The 23803-nt window shown below is 43.6% G+C and overlaps 1 protein-coding gene across 2 annotated transcripts in view; it reads left to right on the top strand.

Moving 5' to 3' along the window:
- hspa12a (heat shock protein 12A) overlaps positions 1 to 23803 on the top strand; it is a 342644-nt gene that overhangs the window by 103003 nt on the left and 215838 nt on the right. For both annotated transcript variants that reach the window (XM_034185227.1, XM_034185228.1), the window contains exon 2: positions 19372 to 19448. In XM_034185227.1, the coding sequence (XP_034041118.1) occupies positions 19372 to 19448 (77 nt within the window). The remainder of the gene's footprint in view (positions 1 to 19371; positions 19449 to 23803) is intronic.

Genomic DNA, 23803 nt, shown 5'->3' on the forward strand with positions numbered 1-23803 from the left:
GATATTCCATTGGATTCAGGTCTGGGCTCTGGCTGGGGCACTCGAGGGTGTTCACAGAGTTGTCCTGAAGCTACTGTTTTGATATCTTGGCTGTGTGCTGAGGGTCATTGTCCTGCTAAAAGAAGAACCGTTGCCACAGTCTGAGGTCAAGAACACTCTGGAGCAGGTTTTCATCCGGGATGTCTCTGTATATTACTGCATTCATCTTTTCCTCAATCCTGTCTAGTCTCCCAGTTCCCAATGCTGAAAAACATCCCCACAGCATGATGCTGACAACAGTGTGCTTCACTATGGGGATGTCGCCCGGTTTCCTTCAAACATGATGCCTGATATTCACGCCAAAGAATTCAGTCTTGTCTCATCAGACCAGAGAATTTTGTTTTTCCTGCTCTGAGAGTCCTTCAGGTGCCTTTTGGCAAACTCCAGGTGGGCTGCCATGTGCCTTTTATTAAGGAGTGGCTTCTGTCTGGCCACTCTACCATACAGGCCTAATTGGTGGATTCCTGCAGAGATGGTTGTCCTTCTGTAAGGTTCTTCTCTCTCCACAGAGGAATGCTGGAGCTCTGACAGAGTGACCATCAGGTGCTCGGTCACCTTTCTGACTGAGGCCTTTTCCCCGAACACTCAGTTTAGATGGAAAGGCAGCTCTAGGAAGAGTCCTGGTGGATCTGACCTTCTTTCATTTATGGATAATGTCATGCACTGTGCTTGTTGCTTCAAAGCAGCAGAAATGTTGCTGTGCACTTCCCCAGATTTGTGCCTCGTGACAATACTGACAGACAATAATTCTTTGACTTCATGCTTGGTCTGTGCTCCGACATGCACTGTCAACTGTGGGACCTTATATGTAGACAGGTGTGTGTTTTTCCAAATCATGTCCAGTCAACTGAATTTACCCCAGGTGGACTCAAATTAAGCAGTAGAAACATGTCAAGGATGATCAGTGGAAACAGGATGCACCTGAGCTCAGTTTTAAGCTTCATGGCAAAGGCTGTGATTTCTTAATTTTTTAAAATAATTTTGCAGAAATGTCAAAAAAAAACTTTTTTTCACTTTGTTATATTGGGTATTGTGTGTAGAATTTTGAGGAAAAATGAATTTCATCTGTTTTGGAAAATGGCTGTAACATAAAGTGTGGAAAAAGTGCTTTCTGGATGCACTGTATTTACTGAATTTACTGAGGTGTCACTTTGCTAATAAATACACAAACCACAGTTTTTTTCTCACATCTTCTCATGAAAGTGTTACGGTCTTGCTGAGAAATGTAGGGAGCTAAGGTGAAAACACAATGCCAGTTTATTAACAAAGAGGAATGAATAATGTTGAAGATTTTGAGGAGGCACCACAGCTTGAAGACACAGGCCAGTCCAGACTGAGTTGCACAGTGAGAACCATAACCAGGTGGCTGCAACGGAGCTGACGAAGAACAGGAACACTCAAAAAATTACAATTAGAAGAATAATCTGTCATCGAGGATAGTGAGGCCAGGTTACCGCAGCATGGAACTGAGTTTCTGGCAAGTGAAGCATGGAGGAACCAGGGTTTAAATACAGATGGTGTGAGTGATGACAGTTGCAGTTAAATCAGCTCAGCTGTGCAGCACCTGGGGAAGACAGAGGGGGAGAGAAAGCAGAGTGGGAACCAACACCAAGGCAGCACAATGGTACCCCTCCATCAAAGGGAGCCCCCACGTGACCCCCCAGGTCTGTCGGGTGGGCACGATAGAATTCTTGCAGGAGGGCAGGGTCCAGGATGAGGCCTGCAACACCCAGGAGCACTTCTCAGGTCCATAACCTTCCCAGTTCACCAGACACGGGAAGCCCTGGCCTTGCTAGGGCACATCCAAGATCTGGAAAACTGTCCAAGACAGAACTGTCCATGAACTGGATGGAAGTAAGGGGATTGGGTGGAGGACAACAATGGACTGATGTGCACAGGCTTGAGACGGGAGACGTGGAACGATGAATTGATGCGGAGTGACCGAGGTAGGTGGAGCTGTATCACAGTGGGTTGATCATCTGGTCCACCACAAATGGACCAAGATACCAGGGTGAAAATTTCATAGCCTTCGCTTGCAGTGGGATGTCCTTGGCTGACAACCACACCTCCTGGCCCAGTTGATAATGGAGGGCCAGGGTCCTATGCTGGTCTGTATGGCATCTAGTCCGGTCCCTTGTCTGGAGCAGAATGGAACAGGCTGTCCTCCACACCCGCTGATAGTGCCCACGGCCAGTTTGGCTTCCTGAGCTGGGACGAGCGGTGGTTGGTACCCCAGGGAGCACTCCAAAGGTGACAGTTCCAAACTTGTGAGGTGAATTGGGGTCCCCAGTCTGACTTGATGTCCAAATGAATACCATGCAGCTGGAACACATGGTGGACTGCCATGCAACTGGGACCGTGGTGGACAAGGAGATTGGCCATCTCCTAGCCCAGGATCTAATGGTGAGTGGTGTCTTCTGGCCGAACTGAACAATCATGGTGGATGTAACTCCAGGCACTGCAGTAAATGGACTCCCCTGTTTCTGTTCTTTGTTGTCTTTCCTCAGGTGTTAATTGAGCCCTAACGAGTTGCATTGGTTTATTGGCAGGGGGTGCGGTAGTTGCGGCGTGTGCATTGATGGTAGAAAGGAAGAAAGAATGGGACAGAGTAGCAGAGGGATCTCAGGAAACAGCACAAGTTCGGCCTTCTGGCCCTTCTCCCATCATCTCTCCCTTAAGTGGTTGTCAATTTTGATGGCTAGTGTGATTAATTGGTCAAGGGTTCTAGGTTTGTCCCAGGCTGCCAGCTCATCCTTGAGATGTTTGGCCAAACTATTAACAAATACGCTCTGTAATGCTGCAGTGTTCTAGCCTGCTTTTGTGGCTAAGATCCAGAACTCGATCAAAAGGTCCGCGACACTGAGGCCCTCCTGACGGAGGAAGAACAACTTTTTTGAGGTTGCCTCCCCATGCATCGGATGATTGAAGATAGGGGTGCCTTCAGCGCTCAGCCATCCCCTCACAGAAAGTATTCAGTCAAAAAAGTTTCAGTTGCTTGCACCTATGTTCTCAGATAAGATTGTTCGTGGACTTTCAGGTGAATATTACATTTTAACATAGACCCCCAGGCTGGGAACGTGGCAGAGGTGTAGCAGAGAACCGTTGTGACACACAAGCCCTTATTTCAAAATACCCTCATAAAAATGCCAAGCTCCCCCGTTGCACTTGCAGAAAAAAAATCTCTGGAGCCGCCACTGAGTCTAAGAGGGAGTCCTGACTGTGTGGTGGTTCTTGGTTCAGTTGTAATAAGGTCACAGTGTTATAGAGAAGTCTTGTGAGTTGACAGGATGTGCTCAAGATTCACCATGATAAACCTGACCTGTTCTAGGCAGCTGTGGTCAGATTTGTGGTTGTGGGAACGAGTCTTCACAAGTTTGATTTCAGTCAAACTTCACACATGAACAACAATAATGCTGGTCCACTGTCTTCAAGGAGAGATAAACTGGACAGTTTTGTTGTTTTTTAGTACATCATTTGTGGCAATTAAATGTACTGATTTTGACTGGTGGTTATGGTTAAATTAATTCCACATAAAATATTTAACACCAAGTTATATAAAAATGCAAACAAGTACGGTAGAGCAGGGAAAATGTTTTTTGTGAGCCTGATCACAGAACTCTAGTTAAATTTTGTTTTTGTCCATCTGCATTTTAAACCCAAACTGGTTAAAACATGTATACACCCATGGCAACAGTTCAGAGAGTCACCAAACAGCAAGCAGGAGCCATCTGCTGGCTGGAGGTGCTTACTGCGCTGTCACGGTCAAAATGGACAGATTTAAATGAATCGATTTTTGGCTGTTCAGAGTGAACTAAAATGAGGATTAGTTAAATTGAGGATTTCAATTCATTGGAAAAGGAAGTTTTCCAATGAATTGTTACTAAGTTTTCCCTTAGTAATTTGGATGGAGTTTTCTTTTTGTGTGTTGGTGTGTGTACCTGTGTTTCTTTTCAGGCTTTGGTCTCCTCTTTATGGAGGACAGGAAATTGTCCCGCCAACCTCCAAGTCTCATATTATAGTACACTATCGGGCATTACTGTGCATTCCGTGTTCCTTGAGGTGTGTGCGTGTGTGTGCGCGTGTGCGTGTGCGCGTCATGTTCTTCTGTAGTGGCTGCAGCTGTTGTTGGTCTGTTTCTCTGCTCTGTGTATCTGGGCTGATGGCCAAGTGAGTGCAGTCAGCCGTGGAAAGAGGGTAAGGGGGGTAAGGGGGAGCTGAGGGGGGTATTCCTCTTCGGAGTGTGTTTCTCTCTCGTTCCTTCCATGAATGAATGGGACCTCAGAGGAAGAAGAAACACCACATTCTCTCCCCACACTTATTTTGTTTGGTCCTGATGAATGTCATTCTTTGATAGCTTGATAGCTCTGTGTGTGTGTGTGCGTGCATGCGTGTGTGTGTGTCACACACTGTTGCAGTGAATTTAATGAGACGCGGGGTCGCCTGCTTTGTGTGTGTCTTTCGGTTTTAGCGTAGTCTGAGACTCCACTGTCTTCTTAAACAAGCTGCCACTGTCCAACAAGATCTCCCATGATTCACTGCAGGTTCATTAACAAGCTGATCAACAATAGTGCAGCAGATTAGAGAATATTTACAGGGGAATCTTTCAAATGATGATACAAGCACCAAATTCAACACAAATAGTCCTGAGACATTACTCTTGAAAAAGCAGACTATCCACTTGATTTTTCAATAGGCAGCCAAGTAGGGGTCAATGAAGAATTACACAGGGATCAAAATTAAAAGATGCTCCAATCATATTGAAAACTATACCACATTATTCGTCCAACCATAAAGATTCCAAAAAGGTATAGTTTGGACTATCTTTGACTGAATGTTATGAAGTTATGGGGCAAAAACGGTGACAAAGCTCAATTGCAGTTTGTATGATAGGCCAAAGTTCAGGTTGCTCCAATTTTGGTAAATAGTGATGCAAATTATTGGTTGAGCTAATAGGATTAATAAATTAAATAGATTTGACCGTGTTGAATGTTTACTGTCCAAAGTAAAGGTCAAACAATGTCAATGTCCATTGGATTCTATGGCATATGACATATGTTACCCTGTAACATGATAACTAAGTACGACACATGGTGCAAACTATTCCTTTTTAAAACTCTATTCACTCAACCAATAATTTGCATCACTTTATACCAAAATTGGAGCAACCTTAACTTTGGCCCCCTGTACAAACTGAGATTGACCGTTGGTACCATTTATGCTGTTTTTACCACATAACTTCATAACATTCAATCAAAGATAGTCCAAACTATTCCTTTTTGGTATCTGTATGATCAGATGAATAATGTGGTATACTTTTCAATATGATTTGAGCATTTGTAAATCTTGACCCCTGTGTAATTCTTCAGGCCGCCTATTGAACAATCAAGTGGATAGTCTGCTTTCTCAAAAGAGTAATGTTTAAAGAATATGTGTGCCAAATTTGGTGTTTGCATCACCATTTGAAAGATTGTTTCAGTTATCTTCTGCACTACAAGTTGCAGTTTAAATATTTCAGTATGATACAGTTGGAGTGAATTAATGTGCCAGAATGAGAATGCTGTGAAATACCTGAAACTTGCTTGAATAATTGTCGTTGTTATATCTCAAATGTGGGGTTTTGTGCATGAACATTGTTTCACGTACAAAACACTGATTAGGCTTTAATGATCGTTAATTAAACATACACACGGAGCTCTTACAGGCTTAAACAGTTTAAAATGTTTGATTCATGATATTTTTCATCCACATTTTAATGTTCACTGGGTGGATTTGAAAATGAAATGGTCTTGGATCCAATAAGATGATTGATCTTTTACATTTTCATGTATTTTATATTTAATGAAACTTGAAATTGTCCGTAGGTGTGTGCGGGTGTGAATGTGTACCCCGCCTCTTGCCCTATGACTGCTACGATGGGCTCCAGCACCCCGTGACCTTTCACTGGAGTAAGCTGCTGAAGATGAGTGAGTGAATGAGTGAGAGAGAGAGAGATTTAATGCTCAACATCTCCAAAGTCCCACAATTCTATGAGTGTTTTCACAGATATGCTCCTGATTTAAGTTGGGGTTTTACATAATTATTGTATGGCCTTGCCTTACAATATAAAGCGCCTTGGGGCAACTGTTTGTTGTGATTTGGCGCTATATAAAAAAAAAAATTGAATTGATTGATTGATATATGTCACAGATGTGTCAAACAAGCTGTGCCAGTCATGAATTCTGCTTAAATCAAGAGAAAATCTGTGAAAACACTCAGAATTGTAGGACTAATTAGATGTTGAACATTTGATACTAAACATATAAAAGGAAGATAAAAATGATTTGGCACAATATCAATTTCAATTCAATTTATTCAATTTATAGGGCGCCAACTCACAACAATTTTCCCCCATGGCACCTTACACAAAACAATTCAAAACAGTTCAAAATGGGTTAAAAAGCACAATTGAAAGATTAAAACAAGCACAATAAAAGACTAAAAAAAATTAAAAGAATTTAAAAAGAATGCTAGCACAATAGTCTAACCATAGGACAAAATGAATAGATATGTCTTATGTCTGGTTTTAAAAGTCTCCACAGAATCCGACTGCTGGGACACCATTCCACAGCACAGGGGCACGATGAGAGAAAGCCCTTTGGCCCACAGACTTTATTTTCACCCTAGGAACCCGAAGCAGTCCTGCATCCTGTGAACGCAAAGCCTGGCCTGGTATAGGGTTTAATTAGATCGGCTAAGTCGGTCGGTGCCAGTCCATGAAGAATTTTATAAGCTAACAGCAGGACCTTAAAATCTGATCTCACAAAGGTAGGTAGCCAATGAAGCGATACCAGAATAGGTGTAATGTGGTCAAACTTTCTGCTTCGTGCTTCGTGTTAACAGTCTGGCAGCAGCATTCTGAACCAACTGGAGACCCCTAATGCTAGACTAGTCTAATGCTAGTCCAATCTGGAAGAAACAAAAGCATGGAGTCAGGGTCTCAGCATCAGCCATAGACAGGATGGGACGAATCCTCGCTATGTTTCACAGGTGGAAGAAAGCAGTCCTTGTAATATCCCTAATGTGAAGGCCAAAGGACAATGCAGGAGCAAAAATCACCCCAAGGTTCCTCACCTTGTCTGTATGATGTATGACACACAAACCCAGGCTAAGCGCTAGCTAGTCAAATTGCTGCCAATATCTTGCTGGACCAAGAACCATCATTTTAATCTTATCACAGTTTAAAAGTAGGAAGCTATTAGACATCCAGCCTCTCACTGATGCAAGGCAATCCTCCAGAGAATTTATGGAATTAAGATTACCAGCAGTTATTGGCATGTATAATTGAGTGTCATCAGCATAGCAATGAAAGGCAATCCCAAAACGCCGTGATATATGCCCAAGGGGTGCAATAACCAGAGAAAAAAGCAGGGGGCCCAAGACAGATCTCTGTGGAACCCCAAATTTCATGCCAAGGTTAGAGGTGCTATCATACAACCCCAATTCCAATGAAGTTGGGACACTGTATAAAATGTAAATAAAAACAGAATATAATGATTTCCAAATCCTCTTCAACCTATATTCAGTTAATGTTCAGAGTGATAAACTTTATTGTTTTTGTGCAAATATTTGCTCATTTTGAAATGCATGCCTGCAACACGTTTCAAAAAAACTGGGACAGTGATATGTTTGCCATTGTGTTACATCACCTTAAGTTCTAACAACACTCAATAAGTGTTTGGGAACTGAGGACATTAATTGTTGAAGCTTTGTAAGTGGAATTCTTTCCCATTCTTGCTTGATGTACGACTTCAGTTGTTCAACAGTCCGGGGTCTCCGTTGTCGTATTTTGTGCTTCATAATGCACCACACATTTTCAGTGAGCAACAGGTCTGGACTGCAGGCAGGCCAGTCTAGTACCCGCACTCTTTTACTATGAAGCCACACTGTTGTAACGTGCAGAATGTGGCTTGGTGTTGTCTTGCTGAAATAAGCAGGGACGTCCCAGAAAAAGACATTGCTTGGTTGGCAGCATGTGTTGCTGCAAATCCTGGATGTACCTTTCAGTATTGATGGTGCCATCACAGATGTGCAAGTTGCCCATGCCATGGGCACTAACACACCCCCATACCATCACAGATGCTGACTTTTGAACTTTGCGATGGTAACAATCTGGATGGTCTTTTTCCTCTTTTGTCTAGAGGACACAATGTCCATGATTTCCAAAAACATTTGAAATGTGGATTCATCAGACCACAGCACACTTTTCCACTTTGTGTCTGTCCATTTCAAATGAACTCGGGCCCAGAGAAGGCGGCAGCGTTTCTGGATGTTGTTGATGTATGGCTTTCGCTTTGCATGGTAGTTTTAACTTGAACTTGTAGATGTAGCAATGAACTGTGTTAACTGACAATGGTTTTCTGAAGTGTTCCTGAGCCCACGCAGTAAGATCCTTTACCCAATGATGTCTGTTTTTAATGCAGTGCCGCCTGAGGGATCGAAGGTCACGGGCATTCAATGTTGGTTTTTGACCTTGTCGCTTACATGTAGAAAGTTCTCCAGATTCTCTGAATCTTCTGATTATATTATGGACTGTAGATGATGGAATCCCTAAATTCCTTGCAATTGAACGTTGAGAAACATTGTTCTTAAACTGTTGGACTATTTTTTCATGCAGTTGATCACAAAGCGGTGATCCTCGCCCCATGTTTGCTTGTGAAAGGCTGAGCCTTTTGGGGATGCTCCTTTTATACCCAATCATGACACTCACGTGTTTCCAATTAGGTGTTCTTTGAGCATTCATCAACTTTCCCAGTCTTTTGTTGCCCTGTCCCAACTTTTTTTGAAATGTGTTACAGGCATCTGTCTCATATGTGCACAAAAACAACAATGTTTATCAGTTTGAACATTAAATATCTTGTCTTTGTGGTGTATTCAGTTGAATATAGGTTGACGAGGATTTGCAAATCATTGTATTCTGTTTTTATTTACATTTTACACAGCGTCCCAACTTCATTGGATTTGGGGTTGTAGTTTACAGTGCAGTTACATTGACATTTTGGCATTGCTGATGTAATGACTGTGCTGTTTTTCATTCATTCTTTGAAAGTGACCTTAATCCAGCAGATTCAATGGATGCAACAGTGTCATCAGAGAATAATTTCCTTTATTTATTCACATGGGTCTCTTAAACATCCAAAGTAGCTTTTCATCAGCAGTGAGTACTGCAGTCCACGTACAGCAGGCAAAGAACAACCTCATTAATTTATTTAATTTCACGGCCTATTTGCAGATTGTCACCATCTGATTGCAATCTACATATTCTGACGGCGTCGTAACATCTGTTTGCGGTTGATTAAGCTCTGAGATGGGTCAGTCATGGCCAAGCCTGCCAGCATGTTGTGCCACATATGTCCGCCTCCTCCCCGGCCAGGGAGGGCAACAGAAATGTTGATATGTAATAACATGTATGTGGCACACATTCATCATGTGCAGTGAATGTGAACAGGGTGCAATCAAACCATAAGCACCATGTGCCACTGCAGGTGCATAGATCTGAACAGGCTGTTATATCCATAATAGACCTTATAGTACAGATACATTTTCATTCCTTCCCATGGGCGACATAAATAATGTGAAATATTGTGCACATCGTATCTGCGACACCATGGGTAGGTGCTCCCCACTGCTGCCTTATGCGCATCAATGCGTAATTTCACGCGTCAGAGGCTTGCACCTGAATGGATGTCACCGCTGAAATATACATATTAATACTTGATCACCATCCAACTCTGTAGGAGGTATGATGTGGAACTGTTTCACCAGGCCATGACAAAACTATTAAACATGAATCTCACCTCCGTCACAGCCCCATGAGCGTTTCATAGTGTAGGCGGACAGGAACCAGGGACCACAGCCTGTCGTGAAAACCCTCTTACCAGGCTGTGGTGTGTGCTGGAAACAACCACAGCATTAATAAATCCAATGTGACATGCCGTACACCAATAATCCAACCAGCCATCACGATGTACAGAGTTGCATTGTGCTGCGTATGCTGGAGTGGGCAAAAACAAGTTTGCTGGAATTGCTGCGTCTGATGAATGTTGCATGTATGGGGAACCTTGGCCCACTGCCACCAAAGTTTATCAGCAAAAGGAGTCGAGTGGGATGAATAAATTCTGGCAATGCAGGTATATACTGATAAAAAACCTCAATGGATATTTCGCTGGACTGTACACCAGAAGGCGATCAATGACAGTGAAGGTGCAAAACGTTCAGCACCTTCACCTGTTTGACAGAAGCAGGTCTCAGAACTATCATGTTCTTGTGTGTTGTCTGCCTTTTTGTGTGCACACTCTAAATGGAGAACCTGAGCTCTCTGCTGAGAGCCAGCGCTGACAGCGGCGCACACGCGAGCATGTGTGATCCGCGCACGCATAGTGACTCGTTCAGCAGTTATGAACACAAACACACACACCGAGCTGAATGATCATTTCATCATTTTATCACCTGTTCTATGCACACACACGCACGTGCAATCGCTTGCTGTGAGGTCAGTGAGCACTGGGAAAGGGAGGATGAGAGAAGATGTGATTGCATGGGAGTGAGTGAGTGACATATGTGGCATGAGTCTGGTCCATATGTTGGTTGTACTCCAATGTCCAGTACTGGCAGGGACTGTGCAAAGGGAGGAACACAGCACTGCCTTCCACTCTGGTCCCTTGTTTGCCATCCAGACGTTTGGACATTGGACAGTCTTAAGCACTTTTTATGGCTGTCTGAGAGCAGTCTGTGTCATCTACCTGTTGTCTAAATACGCTTTGGATGCGATCGTGCCGGTGTGGATGAGGCAGTCTGGACGAGATCCGCCCACAGAATACACGCCTCTTTCCCTCCCAACTGCGTCCGGATTATGGCCATTTTTGCTGTGTCGGCCTGGTTCCTGCACATTCTTACTATGTGTGACGGGGTCTTAGGATTCTCCAGGATTCTCCAGGATTCAGATGTTGTCAATAACTTTTTTTTTTAATATGCATGTTTGCACATTTCCACACATCAAAAATCACCAGTGTTAAATTAACACTGATAGTATACATATGTTCCTACACTGACTAGGGTTGGGTATTGAGAACTGGTTCTTTTCGAGAATCGTTAAGAAATGATTTGATCCACCAACATCAATATCCTTTTTGCTTAATGATTCTCTTATCGGTCCTTCAGAGTGGCCATTGTTTTTGAGGGTGTTTGTCAGGAAAATGATCATTTGCTTACGTTGATTACAGACCCTGCAGTGGGTCTATAATCAACCGCTTCTGCAGCAACTGTGCTTGAAGCTTGAACCAACGAAGCAGTGCTGCTTCTTTGGTTCTCTTTTCAGAAGCGGCAAGTCTGCTTCTTAACCCATCTCAAAGCCATTTAAAGATGTCAATCGTGAGTCACTTTTGTGCAGATTAAAGTCACTAACTGGGACTCTTTCTTGTTGTGGGCAAGAGACGAGCATTGTCCTCACACCCCGACATTCTTGTTGTGAGCCAACAGTGCTACTCACTTTTCGAAAGTGCTGCCAGGAATAACACCACTGCTATTAGATTATATTTACTCACGGACATTTTAAAGTTGAACATTGCATCATGGGCTATGCAGTTTAGTAACTGCCCTTCAAGTGTTACATAAAAAAAACCATATTGATCGTCCATAATACTACATATAGTTTGGTGTCTGATGCCACTGATGAAATTGCTTTCTGTAACAAGCAGTCACTTCACTATTTGTACAATTAATTGATGACCAGTTATGTCTACAAACTAACAAAATGTTAAAAAACATGAGAATTTTAAAAATAAGTGCATAAAGTGACATCTTCAAATGACTTGTATTATTTCATTTGCAGTGTATAAAACAGATAAATCACAATAATAAACTTTATTTGTATATAACACTGATAAGGTGATTAATTTAAAAAGTTTAAAAACTACAAATTAAGTAAATTCCTGTGTTTTTGGAGAATGATCCAGTCAGAATTAAGCAATTTTCCTTGAAAAATGATTGGTAGTATTTTAAATGATTATCAGTGTGGTTGACAATAATTTCTCCCAATTCCAAACTAATTGTTTAATTCATGTCAGTATGTAACTAATGTCTTCATTTTATTTATTAAAAAACAAAAATCCTTTGTTGTAGTGAAAAAGATAAAATTACCTTTACACAAATTAAGGTGGAATTTAGTAGCACATGAAGAGAGAAGCTGTTTTACTCTAAATTTGTTAGATTTGACTGGAATTTCAGCAGGTTAAATAAAAAAAAATAATAAAAAAAAATCAATTTAAGACAATTTAAATGCCAATTATTTTGAGTGTGACAGTAAAAGTACTTTTGTACATACTCATCCCAAATGGCAGAAGAGCTGTAATTTTAAATTGGCAATGTTCGAATAATTGAAAAATTAAAATAACTGTTCGGACATTTTGGAATCTTTTAATGCTATGTCCCAATGTTTTTAATGGAGTGTATTTCATGAGCAGAGCTTTCCTGTTACTCAAGCAGTTGGCATTCACATTAGAAAACATTCCGTTTCGAACATCAGTAATGACATTTCATTTTCCAGCTAAACAAACTGAGCTGGCACGGAATGGCCGAGCCCACGTCAGCTCATCCAGATCCTCAGATATTATTACCGACAAAAGCAATCATTTTACTTCTCTAAATGTGATTTATTTTAATGGCCAATGTTGAGAATAAAAACTGAAGGTTGTAGAGGTGAATTTGGGAATGTGCTGCTGGGGACGTGAGAGTCGGGCTGGATAGCAGCTAGATGGAGTCTCGCCACAGGTGGTCTGTAATTCGGCACCATAATTGCTTGGCAAAGTGTATTATGGGTCTTCAGACCACTCATCCACTCCGTAGGGGTGGACAAGAAAAAAGGGTGAGTGAAGCAGAAAAATATAATGGATAACATGATGTCCTGTTGTGAGACAAATCTGGCAGACACTTACAATATGCCCAGGGACTATTATTATTGTGTGCGTTGAAAGAACACTTTGTGGTGAAGCTATTAAGGCACACTAATGAAAATAATGGTGCCAAATAGGGAGACAATCTCCAATGCAAGTGAAATGTTTTCGAGACAGGTGCAACAGACATTTTCTCCTCTTTGAATGCAGAGAATATCAGTCAAAGAGAGAAATCTTTTCACTTCTTGGCCATCGACTTCCCACAGTTCACGTTCTTGTGCCGTGATTTGATGTTCTGGGCCACTTTGGCCAGGTCAACTTCAGTTGTTGGAGTGCTATGGTTTTCAGGACTCTTTAGTTAAATAGATCCACTGGGGAATTGTCCTGCCAATTTCAGAGCTGAAGAACACAAATATTTTCATCACCTGCCTTTCCAGCAACCTTCTCTGCAGGTTTCATTTGGACTTGCAGTGATCATGTCAGTAACATTTTGTTCAGATTGAATACCGACTTCAAGTACTGTTTTAACTTTTTGAAAAAAATGTTGTATGTAGGGGAGGTGATGTTAAAGCATTGGGCTTGAGAGCAGAGGATCCTCATTTCATACCCCAGCCTGACCGGAAAATCACTAAGGCCCCTTGGGCAAGGTCCTTAATCCGCCCTTCATGGCAGCACCCTGACATTGGTGTGTGTGTCTGTGTGAATGTGAGGCTTAATTGTAAAATGCTTTGAGCTCTGTGCTGATGCAAAGCACTATATAAAATATAAATGCAGTCCATTTATGTTGAGATAAAGGCAGCAGTTTGCTTAAATGAGACAATAGTCACAAAATGACTTCACATCACGGGGATTTTTGGATAGCAGCACTAAATTCCTGCCATTCATCATTTTTCATGTTCTTTTGTAGTTCACGTTGACATTTACAATTTCTCAGTATCTTGTAATCACTAGCATTAGTACAAATTGAAGCAAAAGTTGTGAATACATAGATCCTGCAGTTTGTACTTTCTACCTTGGGCCGTGTAATAGTAATAGATTAGCTATGGACCCCAATGCAGAGAACCACAACAAAGGGTAAGCAAAACCAGGTTTATTGTGTTTAAGTGCAACTCAAAAACAGCTAGCTGACTTATAGCAGCAGACAAAATGACTGGGTCAAAAACAGCACCAGAACAGGCACACAGGTGATCCGTCCAATTGGCAACCATCTTTATGGGGGAGTTAGCAGAGGGTTATCCAAAAAAGAGGCACAGTTCAGCAACAAGAGGTTTTCATACCAAGCAATCAGTCCAAAACTGCAGGCACAAATCAGGAAGGCAACAAACGTCTGTAACAAGAAAACATCAGAACAAATCACTGGAACATGAAAGCCAGAATACAATCTGGTGACAAGAGGCTGCATGGTTAGAGCAAACAATCAAACCCGAAAACTCAAAGAGTAGAAACAGGAAGATAAGCAACATAAAACGAAAGTAAGAGTAAAAAAACAACAACAAAAAATTTACAACAGGAAAGAACTAGCCAGACCACATGGAGAACAATACTAGGGCCAGAATACCATGGAGACATTGGACAGGAATAGCACAGAGAAAAATACCAGAAAACAGAAGGATCCAGAGATCAAAGCAAAATGTCACATGACAGTAATGAGCACTGGTCCAACAAAGTCCATTCATTTATATTGTTAGGAATACATTTTAAAACTGATAATAAAGCAAACCTGCCTTTTAATCTATGCTGAAAATTTAAAACAAACTACAGGCATTTGTAGTTAAATGAGCCTGTCTCACCGCGGGGTGTCTGCATTGTTTAAAAGCTTCTGACATTTCACTGACAGGCAGAAACAGATGTCCTTTCTGCTTCAGCTTGGGGGAAATTTGATTGAATGAGTCACTGTGGAGTCAGATCAGTGGCAAAATCCACTCTCGCAAGAAAACATGTATTCAGGGGTATTATATTATTTCACACACGTAGATGTTAATTACGAGTGTGAAAATTATCTCTGCAGTTGCAGAGTCTTTTCCTGCCCACTCCATGCATCTATGGGCTGCCCAAAATCCACAAGCAGGACATGCCACTCAGGCCTATTGCATGTAGCACAGATTCCATCACTTACAATTTGGCCAAGCACCTCAAGTGGATTTTGGCTGCTCTAGCGGGTAACTCAGACCACCATGTGGAGGACACACAAGATTTTGTGAACAAGATCAAGGACCTTCAGCTGGAGGCAGATGAAACTATGGTGTCATTTGATGTGACATCGTTGTTCACCTGCATCCCCACTGCTGCGCTCATCACAGCTGTGAGGCAGAGGCTGATGGAGGACGCGCCAACTCTTGGAGATCTGTCTTAATCTCACGTATGTCCAAAAGGCTATACCAGCACCGCGGAGAGGGCACCAGTGGACCTCAGTCTGCAGTTCATCTCCACCTTAAAGACACTAACCACAAGTTTGAGGACACGGAATTTAAAATCTTAGCCAGAGAAAAGAAATGGTTTGAGAGAGGAGTGAAGGAAGCATTGTATGTGAAACAGTTGAAACCCAGCCTTAACCAGGGAGGGGGTCTGAGACACACTTTGTCCTCTGTTTACAATGAGGTACTTAGGTCAAAGCAGTTTCAGTCTTTTGTTCATGGAATTGAGTCATTCACATCATCAGGAGAGTCATCAGGAGAGGTGTCAGTCCCATCGTTAGGAGGGACAGCTGGTCCTGTCATTAGGAAAGTGCTAACTAGGGCACAATAGGTGCTAATTAGAGCAATTGTTAGTCACTAGCCAATAGCAGTCTGCCTCTCGGTAGGAGGGGTCTGGTTAGGTTTAAAACTCCAGCTTTTGCCGGCTTCTGTTATTCTTCTCTACAAGAGTCAAGACAGAAGTTAGACTACCAGAGCAAGAATTTTAGCTAAGGAAGCTTCTGCGATTAGAAGCGAAACGTCCTCACGTCCAGCAACCCAGTCCAGTTGAAGATTCAAGCTTCTGTACTCTGGAAACCACCTGGACAACTGAGAGTCTTCATAGAAACAGTCATCAGGATGTTTCTGCTTATTCTAATATGTATGTCACACGCGGAGAAATGCTAAGAATTGCCAATTGAGACGTTTTTTGGAAATACACCTGTTAACTCGCTCAAGGAGAGCAATAAACAAAAAACATCAGAGACAACTAATTATGAGTGCAGGGAGACTTACAATCAAGAATACTTTGATGTTGTGTTGCTAACTGGGATGTTAAAAACCATGTGACATGTCCTTGAAATCACGTGCAAACCATTACACCATCACCTCCCTGAAGAAGACAATGGCATCTCCTTCATTTTCAACAGACTTCCGTGTCTGAGGAGGGCTGTCAATCAAATCTTGCTATTCAGAAATGACCAATCACAGCAGAGCCAGTACCAACCAATTGTTCTCTCTCCATAGTGCCAAAACCCTCCCCACGTTTTGAGCAAGAGAGCAGAAATCCACTACACGTGAGCAGAAATAAACTTCGGGAGGGCAGGGGTGCACTGGTCATATAATATGGGAAATAATATAATACACCTGAATGCATGATTTATCGCGAATGTGGTAATGGCACCGATCTGACGCCGTACGTTGCCTGTGGTAAACCCACAGCCCAATCTCACATCTGAGCCATGAGACATAACCTGCGATATTGGCACCAACAGATAATCGGCCCGTAATACGTAAGGGAGCAGAAAACAGCAAATATGTATTCAGTCGTGTCAGCATTATTTTCATTTTAAAATTTTAAAGACAGAGTTTAAAAAAAGCTAATAAATAAATGAACCAAATTTGTATCATTGCAATATTTAATAAAATATCCAAAGTTATTGAACAACTACAACAACAAATAGTGGAAATGTACGTGTGACAGAGTTATTGGTAGACTGATGAATTTAAAGTAAGCCATCAATTTAACAGCCAGTTTTCTGTAGACATGCCAAGTGATGAAAACAAAAAACTTTTCCAAATCACTGAACTTGAACTTCATTTGCTTTAATCACTAAGAAATGTCAACGGTATGATACTGTAGCTGTTCAGTAGTATAACATACAGTGAGGAAAATAAGTATTTGAACACCCTGCGGTTTTGCAAGTTCTCCCACTTAGAAATCATGGAGGGGTCTGAAATTTGTGATGTAGGATTTTTTTAATAATTTATTTGTATGTTACTGATGCAAATAAGTATTTGAACACCGACCAACCAGCATGAATTCTGGCTCACACAGACCTGTTAATTTTTCTTCAAGAAGCCCTCTTATTCTGCACTCTTTACCTGTATTAATTGCACCTGTTTGAACTTGTTACCTGTACAAAAGACACCTGTTCACACACTCAATCAATCACACTCCAACCTGTCCACCACAGCCAAGATCATAGAGCTGTCTAAGGACACCAGGGACAAAACTGTAGACCTGCACAAGGCTGGGATGGACTACAAGACAACAGGCAAGCAGCTTGGTAGAAGACAACAACTGTTATGATTATTTATTAGAAAGTGGAAGAAACACAAGATGACTGTCAATCTCCTTCGGTCTGGGATTCCATGCAAGATCTTGCTTTATGGAGTAAGGATGATTCTGAGAAAGCTCAGAACTACACAGGAGGACCTGGTCAATGACCTGAAGAGAACTGGGACCACAGTCACAAAGATTACATTAGTAACACATGATGCTGTCATGGTTTAAAATCCTGCAGGGCAGCAAGGTGCTCAAGCCAGCACATGTCCAGGCCTGTTTGAAGTTCACCAGTGACCATCTGGATGATCCCAAGAAAACCATCCCAACCGTGAAGCATGGGGGTGGAAACATCATACTCTGGGGGTGCTCTTCTGCAAAGGGGACAGGACGACTGCACCATATTGAAGGGAGGATGGATGGAGTCATGTATTGTGAGATTTTGGCAAACAGCCTCCTTCCCTCAGTAAGAGTATTGAAGATTTGTCATGGCTGGGTCTTCCAACATGACAATGACCCCAAACACACAGCCAGGGCAACTAAGGAGGGGCTCCGTAAGAAGCATTTCACGGTCCTGGAGTGGCCTGGCCAGTCTCCAGACCTGAACTCAATAGAAAATCTTTGGAGGGAGCTGAAACTCCAAACCTGAAAGATCTAGAGAAGATCTGTATGGAGGAGTGGACCAAAATCCCTGCTGCAATGTGTGAAAACCTGGTGAAAAACTACAGGAAACGTATGACCTTTGTAACTGCAAACAAAGGCTACTGTACCAAATATTAACATTGATTTTCACAGGTGTTCAAATACTTATTTGCAGCAGTAACATACAAATAAATTAAGAAATCATACATTGTGATTTCTGGATTTTTTTTTTTTAGATTATGTCTCTCGCAGTGGACATGGACCTAAGATGAAAATTTCAGACCCCTCCATGATTTCTAAGTGGGAGAACTTGCAAAACTTCAGGGTGTTCAAATACTTATTTTCCTCACTGTAGACGACCCGCAACAGTCCTCATGGGACCGTATCTTTGAAACGGTCCTGGGAACAAAAAGTGAATTGTGCACGGAGAATATTATGTTTTAGAATTCAGGAGGGTGTGTGTCAGCGTAGTCAGATTTCACACCGGCAGCCCTCCCTATGAAAGCAAGGTCAAAATAAGCACCCTCCTAACCAGAAAATTTGGGACGCAATCACCACCTTTTTGTGCAGCCTTACAGTGCTATGAAACCAATACAAATTCTTGCTGGCTTTGTACATAAATACTTTACAACTGATGTCTTTTCTCGGGCAGCACAGTGGATTACTGGTTAGCACTGTTGCCTCACAACAAGAAGGTCATAGGTTCAAATCCCACTTGTGGCCTTTCTGTGTGGAGTTTGTGTGTTCTGCCCATGTTTGTGTGGGTTCCCTCCAGGTGCTCCAGCTTCCTCCCACATCCAAAGACGCGCAGGTTAGGTGGATTGGAAACTTTAAATTGCTCGTAAGTGTGCGTGCAGGTGTGAATGTGTTTGTTTGTCTATATGTGACCCTGTGACAGACTGGTGTCCTATCCTGATGGAATAGGCTCCAGCCCCCCACGACCCCCAGTTGGACTAAACAGGTGAAGATGAGTGTGTGTGTGTGTGTGTGTGTGTGTGTGTGTGTGTGTGTGTGTGTGTGTGTGTGTGTGTGTGTGTGTGTGTGTGTGTGTGTGTGTGTGTGTGTATAATGTCTTTCCTTTTCATCTCTTTCCCACATTTAAAACCCGTCCTCTGTTGGTTTGTGTTTGTTGATCACCATCAGGTTTCTCTGCACGTATAGCTCAAGGTCGAATGATGTCTCTGATACATGGCGTTCTGAAATGACAGAAATAAGAAGAGAGAATTTTATTTTGAGAGGATACACTTATCAGTTTCTTGGTTGGGATTGAAAGAAATGACCTCTTCATTTGTTTGTTTTCCTGCAGATGCAATGGCTAATCCTTCTCCAGCCAAGAGTGTGGGCGACCCTGGAATCACCCCACTGTCTCCCTCACACACTCAGGTGATGCAGCTCATTTTCTCATCTTATTTCTCTACGTCTCAGAGAATGCTTGTGGTATCACTGAGCGCTGGCTGTTTGGCTCTAATGCTGCTCGTTCTTTGGAAACGATGATGTTATTGAGAACTGTTCCAATAAGCTGAACACTCAGACTTTTGGATGTTATTTTGTGTAGTGGTTATAATCAAGGGTTCGCCAATGGAAGGGTCCACCCTAAAATTGGTCCACACTGCCTTCACTGTCATCAGCCACGGTTCACAGATTATCACCTCATTTCTGCTTCATACTGACTTTAGAATGATTTAAGAGGTTTTACTTTGTCATCTGATGGTTAATAATCACATTATTCCCTTTGATTGCTTTGGGTGAAGAGACTCAGTGTCAAGGAGCTGCTGTTGTCACAAATGAGGCATGCGCAGTGCAGGCAGGGCAGACCAATTTCTTTTGGGGGGGGGGGGGGGGGGGCGTTCGGTCTGTGACACCGGCACTCCGTGGGTGGAGCTTCATAGGGTTGTAGCTCTTCCCCTTGTACCGTGTTCCGATCAGCTAATGGTTTCCATTTCAGATAGTTTTGCCTCTGCCTAATCAATCATCTTGTCTTTGAACTTTAATTGATGCCGTCGATTACGATCAGTTTTTTGGTTCAACCGCTTCAGTTTTCCCTTCCTTCCTGCTTGTTTTTCAACCCTAGTTTTTGGTGATACATTTAAGTTTTAAAGGTTAATGACTGCATTACTAGGTTGCAATATTAGGTTGCATTACCTGTGATTGTCAGGCAGCAAGGGTGGCGTGGCTCAAACAGGTGGTTGTCACAAAGGCAGATGCACGAATACAGGCGTTGGAGATTGCAAAAGGCTTTATCCAAAAAACACAGGCAGTGGTACGGTACAGGTAGGCTTTCAGCGAGGCAGAGGTACAGTTGATCAGCAGACAGAGGCAAGGTCATACAACAAGCGGGGTACAAAGTCACAGGTCGGCAGAGTTCATGGATAGAGACAAAAGCAAGGTCCAAAAAGCAAAGTGGGCAGAAGCACAATGAACTAGCAGAGAACATAGGCCAAGCAGGGTTTAAATGCACTGGTGGTAATTAGGGAAAATTATACACAGGTGTGGAGAACATTCAGGAAGGGGGCATGGTCAGATGAATCAAAGATGAGGGAAGACAGGAGGCAAGAGAGTGCAGTAAGACAGATCAGACAGACTTACAGTGAAGATGAGGGAAGCTAGTGCAAGATAGTGCAGTTTGACAAATGCAAAGTGAACACGACCTGATAAGAAGATGAACCTAAAACTACAGTCATCAAAATAAAATACCAAAACCAAAGATGAACAAACCCAAGGCCTAATAAATAAGAAATAAAATAAAGAAGACCCAAAAAATTAAACCAGGAAACAAATGTAAGAACTGAAAAGAGGTCATCAAGAAAATAAGGGTTATGACTAAACTAGAATGGAACTCACATGTGGCAGAAGTATAATAAACAGATAATTCAACAAATGACAAAAGTAAAACAAACACATGATCAAAAAAAGTGGGTAAATGGACAATGTGGAAGCAAACAAGGGACAAAACCATGACATAGACCAGGCATGGGGCATTGCTGTTGTTGGTCTGAAACCAAGATGGTGCTCACTTGCTGGCGTGTTTTGGGTTATTGTCTTGTTGAAACACCTATTTCAAGGGCAATTCCTCTTTGGCATAAGGCAACATGACCTCATCAAGTATTCTGATGTATCCATACTGATCCATGATAGGTCTGACACCATAGTATGAGAAACATCCCCATATCATGATGCTTGCTCTGCCAGGCTTCACAGTCTTCACAGTGTACTGTGGCTTGAATTCAGTTTTTGGGGATCGTCTGACAACCTGTCTGTGGCATCTAGACCCAAAAAGAACAATCTTGCTTTCATCAGTCAAAATGCTGCACCATTGTTCATTCAGCCAATCAGTGTTACTTGGTAATTCAGTAATGGTATGAAATTCAAGCAAAGATCCATCCATCCATTCATTTTCTTCCGCTTTATCCGGAGTTGGGTTGCGTGGGCAGCAGCTCAAGAAAAGCCCCCCAGACCTCCCGATCCACACACACCTCCCCCAGCTCCTCCGGGGGAACCCCGAGGCATTCCCAAGCCAGCCGAGAGACGTAGTCCCTCCAGCGTGTCCTGGGTCTTCCCCGGGGCCTCCTCCAGATGGGACATGCCCAGAACACCTCTCCAGCGAGGCGTCCAGGGGGCATCCGGAAAAGATGCCCGAGCTACCTCAGCTGGCTCCTTTCGACGTGGAGGAGCAGCGGCTCAACTCCAAACTCCTCCCAAGTGACCGAGCTCCCTCACCCTATCTCTAAGGGAGCACCCAGCCACCCTGCGGAGGGAACTCATTTCGGCCGCTTGTACTCGCGATCTTGTTCTTTCGGTCATAAGCCAAATCTCATGACCATAGGTGAGGGTTGGAACGTAGATCGATTGGTAAATCGAGAGCTTTGCCACCCTACTCAGCTCTCTCTTCACCACGACAGTCTGATACAGCCACCGCATCACTGCAGACGCTGCACCAATCCATCTGTCGATCTCACGCGCCATCTGTCCCTCGCTTGTGAACAAGACCCCGAGATACTTAAACTCCTCCACTTGAGGCAAGGGCACTCCACTGACCTGAAGAGGGCAAGGCACCTTTTTCCGGTCGAGGACCATGGCCTCTGATTTGGAGGTGCTGATTTTCATCCTGGACGCTTCACACTCGGCTGCAAACCGCTCCAGTGCATGCTGAAGGTCCTGATTTGACGAAGCCAACAGAAACACATCGTCTGCAAACAGCAGAGATAAGATTCTGTGGTCCCAAACCAGACCCCCTCTACACCCTGGCTGCGCCTAGAAATTCTGTCCATAAAGATAATGAACAGAACCCATGGTGGAGGCCAACATGCACTGGAAACAGGTTTGACTTACTACCGGCAATGCGAACTAAGCTCCTGCTGCGGTCGTACATGGACTGGATAGCCCTTAGCAAAGGACCCCGGACCCCGTATTCCTGGAGCACCCCCCCACAGGGTGCCCCGAGGGACACGGTCGAACGCCTTCTCCAGATCCACAAAGCACATGTGGACTGGTTGGGTGAACTATCGGTCGAATTCTCCTCTCCAGTACTCTGGAATAGACCTTACCGGATAGGCTGAGGAGTGTGATTGGAACAGACCCTTCAGATCCTCCCCCTTCTTAAACAGAGGGACCACCACCCCGGTCTGCCAATCCAGAGGCACTGTCCCCGACCACCACGCGATGTTGCAGAGGCGTGTCAACCAAAAAAGTCCCACAACATCCAGACATTTAAGGTACTCAGGATGGATTTCATCCACCACAGGAGCCTTGCCACTGAGGGGCTTTCTAAGCACCTCAGTGACTTCGGCCTGTGTGATGGATGAGTCCACCTCTGAGTCCCCAGTCTCTGCTTCCTCTTCGGAAGACCTGACGATGGGATTGAGGAGATCCTTGAAGTATTCCTTCCACCGCCCAACAACATCCCCAGTCAGTGTCTACAGCTCCCCACCCAGACAGTGGAGAGTTGCTTCCGCCTCCTGAGGCGTCGGACGGTTTGCCAGAATTTCTTCGAAGCTGACCGATAGTCCTCTTCCATGGCCTCCCCGAACTCCACCCAGACCCGAGTTTTTGCCTCTGCGACCGCACAGGCTGCAGCACGCTTGGCCTGCCGGTACCTGTCAGCTGCCTCCGGGAACCCACCTACCAAGAAAGACAAGTAGGACTCCTTCTTCAGCTTGACAGCATCCCTTACTTCTGGCGTCTGCCACTGGATTTGGGGATTGCCGCTGCGACAGGCACCAGATACCTTGTGACCACAGCTACGAGTGGCCGCACCGACAGTGGAGGTGGAGAACATGGTCCACTCAGACTCTATGTCTCCAACCTTCCCCGGGATCTGGGAGAAGCTCTCCAAGAGGTGGGAGTTGAAGACCTCGCTGACACAGGGTTCCACCAGTCATTCCCAGCAGACCCTCATGATACGTTTGGGCCTGCCAGGTCTGACCGGCTTCCTCCCCCCAGCGGATCCAACTCACCACCAGGTGGTGATCAGTCGACAGCTCAGCCCCTCTCTTCACCTGAGTGTCCAAGACACGTGTCCAAAGGTCATATGATACGACTACAAAGTCAATCATCGACCTCCGGCTCAGGGTGTCCTGGTGCCACTTGCACTTATGGACACCCTTGTGCTCGAACATGGTGTTTGTGATGGACAAACTGTGACTAGCACAGAAGTCCAACAACTGAACACCACTCAGGTTCAGATCGGGGAGGCCATACTTCCCGATCACCCCCCACCAGGTCTCACTGTCGCCGCCCAC

Source organism: Thalassophryne amazonica, chromosome 13 (assembly GCF_902500255.1).
Source record: "Thalassophryne amazonica chromosome 13, fThaAma1.1, whole genome shotgun sequence".
NCBI classification, from domain to species: domain Eukaryota; kingdom Metazoa; phylum Chordata; class Actinopteri; order Batrachoidiformes; family Batrachoididae; genus Thalassophryne; species Thalassophryne amazonica.